This window comes from Thalassophryne amazonica, chromosome 22 (genome assembly GCF_902500255.1).
Source record: "Thalassophryne amazonica chromosome 22, fThaAma1.1, whole genome shotgun sequence".
NCBI lineage: Eukaryota > Metazoa > Chordata > Actinopteri > Batrachoidiformes > Batrachoididae > Thalassophryne > Thalassophryne amazonica.
The window spans coordinates 37,785,194-37,802,718 of NC_047124.1; the positions used below are offsets into that span (position 1 = coordinate 37,785,194).

Consider the following 17,525-nt stretch of genomic DNA (forward strand, 5'->3'; position numbering starts at 1 on the left):
GGTGAGGACTGAATGTCTTTGTTCTCTTTGGGTCCCGCTGGAAGGACTTTGTGTCCAATAAGCAGTTACTTCGTGAGACTCACTGACACTGTGAGGGAACATCAGGCACCACACCGAGTCCATGTGGTGACTTTCTCCAGGACACAGGTGTCTCAGAGACTGGAGCAGGTGCAGATCAGTGGTTGGTTACCGTCCAGGACTCGTAGTGGTTCCATGGTGTGGTGGACACAGTTAAGACCATGAACTCAGAAGTATGAAGAAGAAAGGAACCCTCAACTTAAGCTCTGAATTTTTTTTTTTTATTGAATGAAGAATAAAAACACAAATGAAGTGGCGCTGTGTGGGCGGGGCAGTAAATCAGCGGCATCATGATGCTGCTGCTATAGTGATGACCTCTGACCTTCCAGTCAGCGGATGGACACAGGAAACGTGGATGGAACCGTCTCTGCAACAGGAAACAGTCAGTCAGTCAAACAAACAGCCAGGCGTTCAGCAGCATCAGGTCGCCGTGGAGACGGCGGTACCTCTTCATGGTGACCACAGTGTCCACGGTGTGATCCTCCTCTGCAGGCTGCAGGTCCCTCAGGACAATCTGCACACAAACACACAACAACAAATCTCTACACCGAACCCCATAATGACAAAAAAAGGACATCCGCAATACATCTTTACTCACAGGGAAGCCACATTCACGAGCACCGCCACAATTTTATTTTTTAATTTAAGGTGGGCAGCCACCTGAAATTCATTTTTCTTGAAAGTCGGTTCGATGCTCATCTTAAATTGTTTTTTTTTAACAGATTTTAATTTTGAAAAATTTTAATTTAGGGTGTGCATTTAAAGGACTTGAATTAAAGAAAAGCTTTAAACACCCACCTTAAATGAATAATTTTCAAATTAAAGTTGCTTAAACGCCCCCTAAATTAAATTTTTAAGTTCAAGTCTACGTCTACCCTAAATTAATTTTCCTTAAATGCCCGCTCCAAATTAAATTTTTTTTAATTTAAAGTGGCTTAAACACCCAACCTAAATAAAATTTTCTTTAAAGTCTGTTAAATGTTCCCATAATTAAATCAAAGTCTTTTAATTAAAGTCACTTAAACACCAACCCCAAATTAGATGATGGAATCCCTAAATTCCTGCAATTGAACGTTAACAAACATTGTTCTTAAACCGTTGGACTATTTTTTTCACGCAGTTGTTCACAATGTGGTGATCCTCACCCCATCTTGTGAATGGCTCAGACTTTTGGTGATGCTCCTTTTATACCCAATCATGAGTGTCCTCAGTTCCCAAACGCTTATTGAGTGTTGTTAGAAGGAAAGGTGATGTAACACAGTGGGAAACATACCACTGTCCCAGCTTTTTTGAAACATGTTGCAGGCATCCATTTCAAAATGAGCAAATATTTGCACAAAAAAAATAACGTTTATCAGTTTGAACATTAAATATCTTGTCTTTGTGGTGTATTCAATTGAATATAGGTTGAAGAGGATTTGCAAGTCATTGGATTCTGTTTTTAATTACATTTTACACAACGTCCCAACTTCATTGGAATTGGGGTTGTATTCGGAAACTTGGCAATAAATTTGATTCTGATTTTTATTATTACTGCACTTCGAATATGTGAAAAAGGAAGCGTGATGGCGTGTTTCTGTACCTGAGCGAGTCTCTCCGGCTGCTCAGTAAGAACTCTCTGGTACAGCTCCACACAGAGGGAAGAGAGTTCTCCTCCTCCTCTCAGGATGTGGTGCCGCCGAGCAGGAAGCGGGCTTCCCAAAGGAAGGAGGACAGTGAAGACATCTGCTCCCAGCTCATCCACTTCCTGTGACAGCAGACCAGAGGACAGGCGGTCACCATCTCTACAGGGAGTCAAAAACCAGCTTCAGCCTACACTGAGGGAACTGAGCGGCAGACCTTCACCAGGATGTCAGAGGCTGAAGCATCCACCAAGACGGAGTCTTCTTCAGAGACCAGATCTTCCCTGCTGACCAATAAACCGGCTTCTAGGGCCGCACCCACAGCAATGACCTCATCAGTAGGTGACGAGCTTAAGAGCTCCACGTCCGGAAACATTTCACGAATCATTTGCTGGAGACGAGGGATCCTGGCCGAACCGCCACACAGAACAACCTGAGACACACACCTGATTACTGCTGCTGGATCTGCACAGGTGCTCTCCCCCAAACCAACCACACGCACGCACGCACGCACGCACGCACGCACGCACGCACGCACACACACACACACACACACACACCGACCAAGCAAAGAAACTTTGTCTTTGTCTTCTACAAATGCAGCACTGACAGCTCGAGTCTGCTCCACATACCGTCCTGATGTCAGCCGTGGACAGACCCGCCTCCTCCAGGAGGGGTCTGATGGGCTGCACGCTCCTGCTGAACAGCGGCGAGCACAGCAGCTCAAATCGAGCTCTGCGGAAAGAGAAGGAGACGCTTTACTTATCAGTGCAGCGGAAACATGTTGCGTTACTTCAGCTGCAGGGTTGACGTCCATTAATCCCGCATGTCGGCGAGCAGCAGGGCCTGCTGTCACTCGTAGTTACCTGGCGTGATGGCGAGTGGCAGGGCCTGCTGTCGCTCATAGTTACCTGGCGTGTTGGCGAGTGGCGGGGCCTGAGCTGTTACTGGTTGTTTCCCCTGCGTGTTGGCGAGAGGCGGGGCCTGAGCCGTTACTGGTTGTTTCCCCTGCGTGTTGGCGAGAGGCGGGGCCTGAGCCGTTACTGGTTGTTTCCCCTGCGTGTCGGCAAGCGGCGGGGCCTGAGCCGTTACTGGTTGTTTCCCCTGCGTGTCGGCGAGCGGCGGGGCCTGAGCTGTTACTGGTTGTTGCCCCTACGCGTCGGAGAGCGGTGGGGCATGAGCTGTTACTGGTTGTTGCCCCTACGCGTCGGCGAGCGGCGGAGCATGAGCTGTTACTGGTTGTTGCCCCTACGCGTCGGCGAGCGGCGGGGCCTCAGGTGTTACTGGTGTTACCCCTGCGTGTCGAGGAGCAGCGGGGCCTGAGCTGTTACTGGTTGTTTCCCCTGCGTGTCGGCGAGCGGCGGGGCCTCAGCTGTTACTGGTTGTTTCCCCTGCGTGTTGGCGAGAGGTGGGGCCTGAGCCGTTACTGGTTGTTTCCCCTGCGTGTCGGCAAGCGGCGGGGCCTGAGCCGTTACTGGTTGTTTCCCCTGCGTGTCGGCGAGCGGCGGGGCCTGAGCTGTTACTGGTTGTTGCCCCTACGCGTCGGAGAGCGGTGGGGCATGAGCTGTTACTGGTTGTTGCCCCTACGCGTCGGCGAGCGGTGGGGCATGAGCTGTTACTGGTTGTTGCCCCTACGCGTCGGCGAGCGGCGGGGCCTCAGGTGTTACTGGTTGTTACCCCTGCGTGTCGAGGAGCGGCGGGGCCTGAGCTGTTACTGGTTGTTTCCCCTGCGTGTCGGCGAGCGGCGGGGCCTCAGCTGTTACTGGTTGTTTCCCCTGCGTGTTGGCGAGAGGCGGGGCCTGAGCCGTTACTGGTTGTTTCCCCTGCATGTTGGCGAGAGGCGGGGCCTGAGCCGTTACTGGTTGTTTCCCCTGCATGTCGGCGAACGGCGGGGCCTGAGCCGTTACTGGTTGTTTCCCCTGCGTGTCGGCAAGCGGCGGGGCCTGAGCCGTTACTGGTTGTTTCCCCTGCGTGTCGGCGAGCGGCGGGGCCTGAGCTGTTACTGGTTGTTGCCCCTATGCGTCGGAGAGCGGTGCGGCATGAGCTGTTACTGGTTGTTGCCCCTACGCGTTGGCGAGCGGCGGGGCCTCAGGTGTTACTGGTTGTTACCCCTGCGTGTCGAGGAGCGGCGGGGCCTGAGCTGTTACTGGTTGTTTCCCCTGCGTGTCGGCGAGCGGCGGGGCCTCAGCTGTTACTGGTTGTTACCCCCGCGTGTCAAGGAGCGGCAGGGCCTGAGCTGTTACTGGTTGTTTCCCCTGCGTGTCAGCGAGCAGCGGGGCCTGAGCTGTTACTGGTTGTTGCCCCTGTGTGTTGGCGAGTGGCGGGGCCTGAGCTGTTACTGGTTGTTGCCCCTGCGCTTCGGCGAGCGGCGGGGCATGAGCTGTTACTGATTGTTACCCCTGCGTGTCGGCGAGCAGCGGGGCCTCAGCTGTTACTGGTTGTTACCTCCGCGTGTCGAGGAGCGGCGGGGCCTGAGCTGTTAGTGGTTGTTTCCCCTGCGTGTCGGCGAGCGGCGGGGCCTCAGCTGTTACTGGTTGTTACCCCCGCGTGTCGAGGAGCGGCAGGGTCTGAGCTGTTACTGGTAGTTACCCCTGCGTGTTGGCAAGTGGTGGGGCCTGAGCTGTTACTGGTTGTTTCCCCTGCGTGTTGGCAAGCGGCCGGGCCTCAGCTGTTACTGGTTGTTACCCCCGCGTGTCGAGGAGCGGCGGGGCCTGAGCTGTTATTGGTAGTTACCCCTGCGTGTCGTAAGCAGCGGGGCCTAAACTGTCGCTGGTAGTTACCTGGCGCCTTGGCGAGTGGCGGGGCCTGCTGTCGCTCGTAGTTACTCCTGCATGTTGGCGGGCAGCGGGGCCCGCTGTCACCAGTCATTAACCCCTTGTGTTGGTATGTATGTATGACTCATCTTTTCATGAGGGTTACTGCAGTTTGTTCTTTTCTTAAATCCAGTGATTGTGTTTATGCAGTCCCCTCCCCCTCCCCTAAAGCAGAAGTTCTGCACTTAAGTGTTTCCTGCTCAAGAGTCATGTTCTGTGCTCTGACAGCGTACCTGGACACGGTGCACTCAAAGTCGATGCCGTCGTGGAGCGAGTCAACAAAGCAGTTGGCTGAACCCAGTGAAGACAAGGAGTGTTTGGCCATGTCTGCGCCGTTCATCAGCTTCAGCATGGCACGGGCGTTATCGCTCACATCGTGCCTGAAGGTCCTGATCCACAAACACACACAGACGCACTTCCTGACTGACAGAGGAACACAACAACATTCACAGGACACTACACTTTTGTTCCAAGTCTTGGACTTAGACACCTCTGTACAGTGGACCACCCCTCAGCACCGCCCCAATTCAATTCTATTTATTAATTAAACCTTCCTCTGCCCATGAGCAGCACACAGGAGATGTGATTATGGATTACAGGAAGAAATCTCCAGCAGACCAGACTCAGCAAGGTGACCATCTGCTTTGACCGGACTAATAAATAAACAATTGTGGCGAAACAACCACAAACAGTCCAGAGTTCACAGGGACAGACGGCCGCTGAGGACACGCAGAACTGACAACCCGGCTGAAGCATGCACCAGAAAATCAGTGATCCCACTGACACCAGATCAGTCACTGAAATTGGGACATTCCTGTGTTCTGTGTGGTAGGACGATACATATGATGACAGAAAAACATGATTTTAGTTTATGTTCCATCGTTTATTTTGTGGTGTCACACTCAATCGTATAAGATGCTCTCATGTTGGCCAATTAATCAAACTTCAGTGGGCAGCTTGGACTCAGATCAGAGGAGTGGAAGCAAAAATCTACAGTGAAACCTTCAATCACGTTCATTAAAAAAAATGAAGCTATGTTTTAGTTATAAAAGTTAATGTTAATGTTAATGTTGCTCTGTCAAATATATTTACCATAATAATTGTCTTAGTAATTGAATAATGGCATGGAAGAGAAGAGCACAGATAACTATGCTGAGCGGAGACGTTCATCAGTGCATGAAGGAAGAAGCAGAAAACGGTCTGAGACTGATTGTCTTATGCTATCAATGAATGATGAAAAACCAAGGAACGGACTTTGAGACTGACTGTCATACTATCAAATGATTTCATTCAGTGGACTTTAGCACATCTTGGGACTGTATTTAAGAGGCATGAAAACTGAATGGACTTGCATTTTGTCTTCAGACCTACACTCTGTATGACATCTACCTTTAAGGCTTTAAATAACAAAAAATCTTAGAAACTGAAACCTGTTTCCTCTGGTGTCTCATTTGTTGTTTGTGTCAGAGTGTTTAGGTCATTTTTCTTAAGGTGTGGTCTTAAAGGTGGGCTGCCATGTGTCTTTTACTAAGAAGTGGCTTCTGTCTGGACACTCTACCATACAGGCCTGATTGGTGGATTGCTGCAGAGATGATTGTCCTTCTGGAAGGTTCTTCTCTCTCCACAGAGGAATGCTGGTGCTTTGACAGAGTGACCTTCGGGTTCTTGGTCACCTCCCTGACTAAGGTCCTTCTCCCCTGATCACTCAGTTTAGACAATATGAATTGACTGAAGAAACGCAGCTGTGCCTTGTATATTGTTTTGTAACATGTCTGTGTGCAAATAAATTCAGGAGCAGAGTGGGCGGGCCCTTCAGAACGGACGAGGTTTGACGAAGGGTCGTTCGTTCTCTCCTGATCAGGAAATGAAATTCAGTCTCCAGCGTGATCATTCTTTCTGTTAGGTAACTGAGTTGGTTTTTTTTTTACAGATTTCAACTCTGACAGTCTCATTTCAGATAATAATGAGCCCACTACAGAGAAGAGGTCCAGCGGCTAATTCAGTGGTGTTCAGCCAACAATCTGAAACTGAACACAGGGAAGACCAAGGAGGTCATTGTGGCTTTTAGGAGGGCCAAGAAAACGGACCACGTCCCCCTCCTCATAGGTGGAGAAGTGGTGGAGCGTGTGGATCACATCAAATTTCTGGGCCTCCATATCACATCTGATCTGTCTTGGTCCATGAACACCTCCCATCTGGTGAAGAAGGCGCAACAAAGGCTCTGGCGCGGGTGGTGAGGACAGCACAGGGCATTGCTGGCTGCCCCTCCTAGACTTGGATTCCATTTACAAGGGTCATGTCAAGAAAAGGGCCAAATCTATCGCTGTGGACCCCAGTCACCCGCGCCACAGACTGTGTGTACCACTTCCACCAGGCAAGCAGTACAGAAATATAAGGGTCACTACAAACAGACACAGTTTTTCCCCTAGGGCTGTCAGGGCTATTAGCCCTTGACCCCCCCCCCCCCCCTTGCAGCTTCTCATATATACCCCACCACCCTCTGGAGTTATCGACACACACACACACACACACACACACACACACACACACACACACACACACACACACACACACACACACACACACACACACACACACAGCGACGCCACGTTAACTGAAGAGCTTGAAGGAGGAGGAAACGATTACCGTCTGAACTCGGCGGCCAGGTGCTGAGCCAGGGCCTGAGTGAAGCTCTCGCCGCCGATGCTGTGGTCAGTGTGCGTGTTGAGAACCCGGAACATGCCCCCGTTGACCTGGAGCGTCGTCACACTCAGAGAGGTGCCCCCGAGCTTGTACACCAGGACGTGGCTGCAAACACCATCCAGGTCCAGAACCCGCGGTTACGTCAGCACAGGCGAAACAGAAGGAAAAGGACATGTCACGATCACTGAGACCAAAGTACTCACTCAGCAGCATCATCACCTGACTGAAGATGATCAATATCACCACTGTAACAAATGATCACTGTAACACAGTTCAATTCCATTTGATCTGTTAGCACAACATCATGACGCACGTTCCTCCCAAGATCAGATTCCAACGCTCAGTGAGCTCGGATGGGTGGTCGCTACGGCAACAAGGACCAGCTCAAATTTGCAACAATGGACATCAGCAACAGAAGCACAAAGTGTGAAAAAAACAAAAAAACAAATAAAACTGAGGCTATAAAGTCAAGAATTAATACAGAAACAACACGTTGGAAGGGAGTGGGCGAAGCAGGAATAAAAAAAAAAACGCTGCTCTCATTTTAACTGTGCGCTAGCATATAGACGCTAATTTGCACAATTTGAAAACATGATTTCAAAAATCCAGAAGTCCAACATGAACTGTGGACAGCATAATGTGCAACAACAATGAGATTACGTCCACACTCACATTTCCACAGACAAACAGCAATTAATCCACAATTATTACTTGTTTACCGTAATAATGACACACATCAGAATTAAGACAACACATCTACATTTGACATTGTTTATGTGCACTAAACTTGAAACAGTCCATTTTTCAAATTGAGGCGATGTGAGTGTGTGATAGCCGCTGCAACTGGAGTCGCGCAGCCGCTAGCTTGGGGAGAACGGGGACCTGCCGCAGCTAAAACCAGACAGCCCCCAGAGGGGAAAGGGGTGGCGTGAACGGTGGCTGGGATGGGGTGTGTGATGGGGGACAGGGGGTGAGTTAGAAGGGAAAGTGGAGCATGCTTCAGTCTTTGTCCATGTGTGAGTCTGTCTGTCCTTGTGTACTGCAGTTAGAGAGATGAGGCAGCCAATCTTCCCAAGGCCGTAGAAACTGTTCTGGAGGAAAAACAATGGGCATTTTATCCTTGAGAGGCTGATAAGACTGGCGTGTTTGTGGCTGAGCAGTGAAAAACACTTTTCCAGCTTCACATGAACAAACCAGATCCCAATTATGAAAAATTCCCTGGCCTCTGAAATCTTCACCTTCTCCTGCAAAGTGTGCATTTGCTCCAAGATGTTATCCAATTTGCATCTAAGTTCAAGGGTTAACGCAGTCTGAGAATGCATGCCTTGCCCAACTCATTAATCATGACGGACAAGTGAGGGGTCAAGGTTTTGGCGGCAGCTGTCTTGCCAATCTTCCAGTAGGTCAGGGCAGCACATAAGCCAATAAGTACCAGCCCTCCTACTATGAATCCAAATCTGAATAAATCCTCGACGTCCTCCACAGAGAAAGGCGGAAAGCATGCGACCCGCCAAGTCTCCCAGGCATCGAGAACATAGCCCGCAGGGTAAGTTCCATCCGGGCACGCAGGGTCCCCCGGCCCTGATCTTCTTGTAGAAAATATGGTGTCAATAGAGTTCAGAGACAAGCTGATCAATTCCATTATTAATCCAATATACCGTATTTTCCGGACTATAAGTCGCACTTTTTTACATGTTTTGGCCGGGGGTGCGACCTATACTCCGGTGCGACTTATAAATGAAAAATATACCGGTAGGATCTCAATTAATTTACTGTAACAAAACAATTTTACGTGACAGAGTCGATCTATGTTTTAAAATGGCCACCGGAAAAGGAAATGCAATGCATCATGGGCACTGTAGTATGACGGCCATCCTATAGTTCACGCTGGTCGCGATAACCAATCAGAGAACAGAACTTTGGATGCGTATTCCTCACCCACAGCGTGTGAAGCTGACGAACACGGTGCTTGCTGTTATTCCAGCATGGCGAACAGAACAGCTTCAACCCTTGGATATCAGTGTGAGCAGAGTGTTTAAGTTGACGCTGAGAGCTGCGTGGGAGCACCGGGTGAGCGACGGTGGAGGATTAGCGTGTGCACTTGGAAGGAGCTGGCGTCGATGATTGTGAAAAGCGTTTGAAGCAGACGAACATGGTGTTTATTCCGGGACGGCTAACAAGACAGCTTCAACCCTTGGATATCAGTGTGAGCAGAGCTGACGCTGAGAGCTGCGTGGGAGCACCGGGTGAGCGACGGCGGAGGATTAGCGTCTGCACTTGGAAGGAGCTGTATTGACACCGCTGGGCGGTCATGAGCTGCGCAGGTAGGTGCTGCATGGTTCGGCTCGCAATGTGGTCCGCAAAATACAAACATATCAGTAGGTAAAATGCAGCTCACGAGAGGGCACTCGAGGCTTGTGTGACTGTTCCTGCGACTTCTGACTACCATAGAAAAATAAAAATTTTAACATTACTGATAACTTAACAAGACAACGGAGAAGGCCCGAAAAAATGCCACCAAAAAGAAAATCATACTCTGCAGATTACAAGTTGTGACTGGTGAATTATGCATCCGAAAACGGTAGCCGTCACAATATTATCATCTGAACTTTTCATGTTAACATACCTGTATGTCCATGGGACTTATAGTCCAGTGGACCTTATTTATGGTTTATTTTTCTTTATAATGGATAAAGTGGCTGGTGCGACTTATACTCCGGTGCGACTTATAGTCCGGAAAATACGGTAGTATGAAGAATTCACAGTCTGGTGAAGTAGGGACTTTGAAGGTTGGAGCAGAAAGGAGGAGATGTGACCGCCCTCGCCAGAGTCCACAGCTTAATCCCTTAATCTTGAAAGAGCTGCCACAGAAAGTGTCAGCAACTCTCCTAAATCGCAGACAGCTGTTATCTGGGCGTGACTGGGGCTTTAAATCGCAGACAGCTGTTATCTGGGCGTGACTGGGGCTTTATTTCGCAGACAGCCGTTATCTCGGCGTGACCGGGGCTTTAAATCGCAGACAGCCGTTATCTCGGCGTGACCGGGGCTTTAAATCGCAGACAGCCGTTATCTCGGCGTGACCGGGGCTTTAAATCGCAGACAGCCGTTATTTCGGCGTGACCGGGGCTTTAAATCGCAGACAGCCGTTATTTCGGCCCGGGCTTGGGCTTTAAATCGCAGACAGCCGTTATCTCGGCGTGACCGGGGCTTTAAATCGCAGACAGCCGTTATCTTGGCGTGACCGGGGCTTTAAATCGCAGACAGCCATTATCTGGGCGTGACTGGGCTTTAAATCGCAGACAGCAGTTATTTCGGCGTGACCGGGGCTTTAAATCGCAGACAGCCGTTATCTTGGCGTGACTGGGGCTTTATTTCGCAGACAGCCGTTATCTCGGTGTGACCGGGGCTTTATTTCGCAGACAGCCGTTATCTGGGCGTGACTGGGCTTTAAATCGCAGACAGCCGTTATCTCGGCGTGACCGGGGCTTTAAATCGCAGACAGCAGTTATTTCGGCGTGACCGGGGCTTTAAATCGCAGACAGCCGTTATCTTGGCGTGACTGGGGTTTCAAATCGCAGACAGCCGTTATCTTGGCGTGACCGGGGTTTCAAATCGCAGACAGCCGTTATCTTGGCGTGACCGGGGTTTTAAATCGCAGACAGCCGTTATCTCGGAGTGACCGGGGCTTTATATCGCAGACAGCCGTTATCTCGGAGTGACCGGGGCTTTATATCGCAGACAGCCGTTATCTCGGAGTGACCGGGGCTTTATATCGCAGACAGCCGTTATCTCGGAGTGACCGGGGCTTTAAATCGCAGACAGCCGTTATCTCGGAGTGACCGGGGCTTTATATCGCAGACAGCCGTTATCTCGGAGTGACCGGGGCTTTAAATCGCAGACAGCTTAATCCTTCACAGACGGACTGAAGGGTCATCTTTTCTGTCCCTCACATTCATAGCAGTTCTCACTGTGTACTTGATTTTTACTCAAGGCCGTCAAATATGGCCATCGGGTATTGCGAAGGCTTTGCGTCCATCCGTCCGTCTGTCTGTCCTCAGCATAGGTCCAGTCCTGTTACTGCCAGACTCTTCAAATACACAGGGAACATTCTTTGGACACAGACCTTGGACATGTTCAAATATGGCTAAACTTGACCTATTTTAAGAGGTTAAAAAGTCCCATTCTGTTTCAATCTGTTCCCCTTGTTTTTGAGTGGCGGGTGTGACAGCCAATCAGAGTAGAGCTGCACCATGACATCAGTGGCTGGTTTCTCACTTTGTTTATATCTGGATCACCTCTTCCATGGCCTAAAGTCTATCTGTGGAGCAATTTTTGTCACAATGTGTGCAGTAGTTTTCCTGTAATCTTGCTAACAGACAGACTAAACATCAATGATTTTGTTACGTTCTTGTTGGACGTAATTTAAACAACTGAAAATGATAAAGAACACACAGCCGAGGGCAGTTCAGGATTGTGTTACACTGTGATTTTAACTGCACAGTGAGAGCTGTCAAGAAGTATCTGATGATACTTTCCAGCAGAGCAGAATATTAACAGTGCACAGGAAGTCCACGTGGACGCTCCATCTTAAACCACCTGAATGCCGAAATATTTAAAAGTGTCCAGCTGATCAATCACCTCGTCATTAATGATTATCAGGTCGTGGCCCATCACCTCTATTTGATCTAGGATCAAATATGATGTCCTTCATCTTGTTAACATTGAAAATGAGATGGTGAGAGTCACAGCAGGCTTTAAAAGTGGTGATGTCCTCCTGGTACACAGACGGACAAAGGTCCCCAACAGCAGACTGAAGACACCGTGTCACCTGACAAATCAGCCTGTGCCACGGACAACCTGCTCCTTCTGCAAGAACAGATGAGGGGGACGTACCTTTTGCCAGAGGGACAGTCCTGTCCGAGGTTGTAGGCCAGTAGAGCAGCAGCGGGCTCGTGGATCAGCCTCAGCACGTTGAACCCGCCGGCTTCAGCAGCCTCCCTGCACACGACCACACCGCAGAGAAAGTGATTAACGCTCCTCACCGGAGGAAAAACAAACACCTCCACCAAACAGTTTTTAACTCCTTTAAAACAGTGCTGCAGTGACCACACGGTACCGCCCACAGTACAAACTCACTTACAGGCTCTTTCACGTGGTGCAACCTGAAAACATCTTCACTGTGGAAACAAGCACAACTATTCCTCAAGGACAGTGTTTCCCAAGCCTGGTCTCCGGGATCCGAAGTCCTGCATGTGTGTCCCTGAAATAATCAGATCTGACAGCTGTCCTGATGACCAGGACTAGGACCAGGGGCCTCACGTACAAAGTGGACTTTCTACTAAAACTTGGTGTACACCAAAACCCTGAATATGGCGTAAACACAAATATACTCAGATGTATGAAAGTGTGCGTAGGCATGAATCCACACACGTTCCGTTTGTACATCCCACTGAATGTGGAACCATTTAAATATGCAATTCCATGTAAATAGGCCCTTTGAGCAGAGATTCCCCACGACGTCACGTCAGACAACATGAACACAGGAAAGAAATGATACCAAAGGATGAGTGGAAATGACACACAGGGACAGTTTATTCAGGACGCTGTTAAACGGATTCATCAAGAAACTGGAAACATGTTCATGGGAGCTACAGAGCGCGCGTGTGTATGAGGCTGACACACAGAACAGCACACACACACACACACACACACAGAATAAATAAGTTCTTCGTTCACTGCAGTGCACTTTGGACTTTTTGCTGTTTAATTAAATGTTTGTTAATCAGCAGCCAGTTCTGTTCTGTGTGAGTCTGAGCTCAGCAGTGCCGGACCTGGTTAGTACCTGGATGGGAGACCTCTTCACAGACCACCAGCGCCCGTTTTGACTATCATAAGTTCATTACAAGACACAAACAGCACTGTACTAGTAAACTAGAGCCAAGAAGGAGTTTTCACAGTTAGTTTCAAGATCTCTGTTCAGTTGTAAGGCTGAAATAAAATATCTTATTCCAACAAAATATTAAGCCAATTTTCGGTTGTTCCATTGCAGGTTTTTGTTTTGTTTTTTTTTTGCTTATTACAAGCAAAAAATTCTTGTATTAATTTTGTTTAACTTATTTTTGAAGTGACTGTTTTCCAGTGTAAATCATGACTTTTTTGGACCTTGCACGTTCTTGCAGAGTTCCTGAGTCCGCTGGTTTGCGGGTCAGGAGCTGCAGATCTGTACGAGGACAGTGTGAGCGCCGCTGTAGGCGTGGCTTACCTCAGGGCACGTTTCTGGGCGTGTGCGAACTCAAACGGGACCGTAATGACGGCTTCTCTGACATCGGAGCCCAGAGCAGACTGAGCGGTTTCTGCAAAAAAAGACAGGACGGTCCGTGAGCTTGGACCCCTGCAGCTGTGGGCAGAACTTTACAGACAGTCAGGAGATCTGAACGGTTCCTTTTCTTTAACAGAAAAATCAAGACTCTGACGCCCAAGTTTGATTTTGTGTTTTCCGAAAACGACACATCACAAAAATGTGTTTTAATTCAATTTGTTGGTTTTCTGTTCCAGACCCGCCACCTACAAACACGGTCCACATGGTTCTGATCAGGCTGAGGTCAAAGGCAAAGCACAGTGTGGCCCCAAAGATCACCCCAAGAGTTTTCACGTCACCGTACTAAAGTGAAAACTAAAGTGAAAACATGAATCCAAGGTTAAAGGTCAAACTGCTGCCTGTGTCTCACAGGACCAATGTCCATCACCCCTGTCTCCTCAGAGTTTACTGGACATCCATTTTTCCACTGAAGCTGGGCAGTCCTCTAACGTCCTCATGTGGGTCAGAGTACTGACAGGTCCAACTGACTGTCGGCGTAACAATGAAAAGTAACCCAAAACATCACAGTATCTCCCTGAGGAGTGCCATACAGAGGGAGAAGAGCAGAGTGCCTAAAACAGAACCCTGCGGTACCCCATATTTTAATGGAACAACATTTGAAGTAGTATTATTGTAAAGGATACACAGAGTGACTACGTAAATAAGACTAAAATAGTTGAACCCTGCACACGTGAAGCTAACAGACGAAATGAAGCTGAGCTACACCTGAAATGGGTTTTATCCTGGATGAAGACGTGGAAGACATACAGACGTTTTATTCTTCGCTACAAGAGTCAAGACAGACGTCAGACTACCAGAGCAAGAATTTTAGCTGAGGAAGCTTCTGCGATTTGAAGCGAAACGTCCTCGCGTCAAGCAACCCAGTCCAGTCGAAGATTCAAGCTTCTCTACATGGAAGACAACTACAACTGGACTTTTGTTTCATTGTAGTTCTGTAGGTTTGAAGACTCCTTGTTGCTTTGTGGTGGGACGTCTTGCTGGGGTCTGGGTACGGATCTGGGTCTGCTTGAGTTTTTCCTGACCAGCGTCACCTACATCCTCAGGTTTGCCTGAGGATGTAGGTTGCCTGAGGATGCCTGAGGCGGCTCGTGAACTGAATTCACACAAGCCCAAAGTAAATGAAATAAATCCTCTGGAAATAAACAGCAACAATATCTGGATTAAAGAGTTAAATAAACCTTAGTTGGTTGTAGAAGTTTAACTGAAGCTTCTCTAACCCGCCCCCCGCCTTGCCTCCTCCCAGTGTCCCCACACTGATTTTACACACTGAGACCCCCATTTGCATCGGAAGAGAGTCTACGACTCCTGGATGGCTGCCGGTCCGATGCAGCCGAAGCCACGACCCACTTCCAGCTGGGTGGACCGAGACCGTGTGGAATCAACGTGTCGTCCAAGGACACAGACATTTAGCATGAGCAGGATTCAAACCCAGGTCTATATCAGGACAGGCCGGCTCCTAACCCGCTGAGATACCTACTTCTGCACTGTTTTGTCCGTTCTCAGCTCTGTGAGGGACAGGATTTGTGTCTGTGGTCTTTTTTTGGTTGTATGCGCTTCCAAGACCAAGTGTTCTGATCAGCTGTCACCCAGGACCAAAACAAACGTGTTCCACCCAAAGCCAGTTCAGACCGAGAGCGCCGAAGCAGGAGACACACACACACACACACATGCACACACGTGCGTCCTGTGGAATGTTCTCCCTGCAGAGATAAATTGTGTCAGATTCCGTGGAGACCTGTGTGGGTCCCGTCCCCTGACCTGGACGTCATCACAGCCCACTGCCGTATTATTATTATCATCATGTGTTACATACAAGTTCAGCAAGACAGGAAGAGTTCGGTGCACGTTCAATTACAAGTCCAGTCTGGGAGCGTGCGCGACACCACGTGGATGACGCACTCATGAGACACCGTGCACAAAATAACCCATATCAGACACACGTTCTCTTCTTTAACGGAAAGACTAAAAACGACCTGAGCTCCACCCTGAGACATGGATCCTGCTCCCACTCTGCTAAAGCTGTCTGATCTCTTTGAAATGTTACTGGGAGTAAAGGTCATGGCCACTCATCATCCAACCTTAGACCTTCAAGGGGTGCACTCACGCTGCTAATTTAGTCAACTTGTCTCAAACGTATGAAAAGTTATCGAGACGACAGAATTTTGGACAAACTGTCTCATTTTAATAACAACCCATAAAGTGCAGCGTTTTCTCAGAGTGGGCACTGCGGGTTTTTGGATTAAAAACCCAGCAACTAATTTCACTGATGAATTCGGGAGTGGTCGACCTCCTTGTGGCAGAGCTGAAGACGCGCATGTCTGAGTGTGTTTTCATACCTCTCATCTTGTGGAAGATATGTTTGGCCACGTCTTCTGGTGAGACATAGTTGGTGTGCTCTCCGGCTGTGATTTCATAAAGCGGCTTCCCTCCTCGGTTCACCACCTGGAAGCAGCGTCACCGGTCAGACGACTTCAGCACAGAACCCAAAGCAAACCAAAGCCATGTCAACACAACGGGGCTGTGGGTCACTGCTTTCAAAATTAAATATGCATCATTATTAATCACAGCTGAACACTGCACCTTCAACAATGTGAAGACACAGACAAGTTAAATCAGCAAAGTAACGTGAAATCAACAGAACGGGCACAGATTTTAAACGTACGTACAGGTCAAACCAAGAAAGTAGCGCAATCAATAGAACACACATATATATATATATATATATATATATATATATATATATATATATATAATATATAATATATATATATATATTATATATTATTATATATATTATATATTCACTTTATACATGCTTCCCTTGGGCAGTATTATTAGACGGTATTGCTTAAATTTTCATTGTTACGCAGATGATACCCAGCTTTATCTATCCATGAAGCCAGAGGATACACACCAATTAGCTAAACTGCAGGATTGTCTTACAGACATAAAGACATGGATGACCTCTAATTTCCTGCTTTTAAACTCAGATAAAACTGAAGTTATTGTACTTGGCCCCACAAATCTTGGAAGCATGGTGTCTAACCAGATCGTTACTCTGGATGGCATTTCCCTGATCTCTGGTAATACTGTGAGAAATCTTGGAGTTATTTTTGATCAGGATATGTCATTCAAAGCGCATATTAAACAAATATGTAGGACTGCCTTTTTTCATTTATGCAATATCTCTAAAATCAGAAAGGTCTTGTCTTAGAGTGATGCTGAAAAACTAATTCATGCATTTATTTCCTCTAGGCTGGACATTATTATCAGGTTGTCCTAAAAGTTCCCTAAAAAGCCTTCAGTTGGTTCAGAATGCTGCAGCTAGAGTACTGACAGGGGACTAGCAGGAGAGAGCATATCTCACCCATATTGGCCTCTCTTCATTGGCTTCCTGTTAATTCTAGAATAGAATTTAAAATTCTTCTTCTTACTTATAAGGTTTTGAATAATCAGGTCCCATCTTATCTTAGGGACCTCGTAGTACCATATTACCCCATTAGAGCGCTTCGCTCTCAGACTGCGGGCTTACTTGTAGTTCCTAGGGTTTGTAAGAGTAGAATGGGAGGCAGAGCCTTCAGCTTTCAGGCTCCTCTCCTGTGGAACCAGCTCCCAATTCAGATCAGGGAGACAGATACCCTCTCTACTTTTAAGATTAGGCTTAAAACTTTCCTTTTCGCTAAGGCTTATAGTTAGGGCTGGATCAGGTGACCCTGAACCATCCCTTAGTTATGTTGCTTTAGACGTAGACTGTGGGGGGGTTCCCATGATGCACTGTTTCTTTCTTTTTTTGCTCCGTATGCATCACTCTGCATTTAATCATTAGTGATCGATCTCTGCTCCCCTCCACAGCATGTCTTTTTCCTGGTTCTTTCCCTCAGCCCCAACCAGTCCCAGCAGAAGACTGCCCCTCCCTGAGCCTGGTTCTGC

General features: G+C 48.2%; 1 protein-coding gene across 1 annotated transcript in view; it reads right to left on the reverse strand.

The window, feature by feature from the left end:
* Positions 1–262: 262 nt before the first annotated feature.
* The window catches only part of hspa14 (heat shock protein 14), a 38,943-nt gene continuing 21,680 nt past the window's right edge, over positions 263–17,525 (reverse strand). The window contains exons 5-14 of the mRNA XM_034163640.1: positions 15,932–16,037; positions 13,479–13,569; positions 12,110–12,214; positions 7,160–7,321; positions 4,747–4,902; positions 2,333–2,435; positions 1,918–2,133; positions 1,661–1,825; positions 525–592; positions 263–445 (exon numbers count right to left, since the gene is read on the reverse strand). Of these exons, the coding sequence (XP_034019531.1) occupies positions 367–445; positions 525–592; positions 1,661–1,825; positions 1,918–2,133; positions 2,333–2,435; positions 4,747–4,902; positions 7,160–7,321; positions 12,110–12,214; positions 13,479–13,569; positions 15,932–16,037 (1,251 nt within the window). The 3' untranslated portion in view covers positions 263–366. The remainder of the gene's footprint in view (positions 446–524; positions 593–1,660; positions 1,826–1,917; positions 2,134–2,332; positions 2,436–4,746; positions 4,903–7,159; positions 7,322–12,109; positions 12,215–13,478; positions 13,570–15,931; positions 16,038–17,525) is intronic.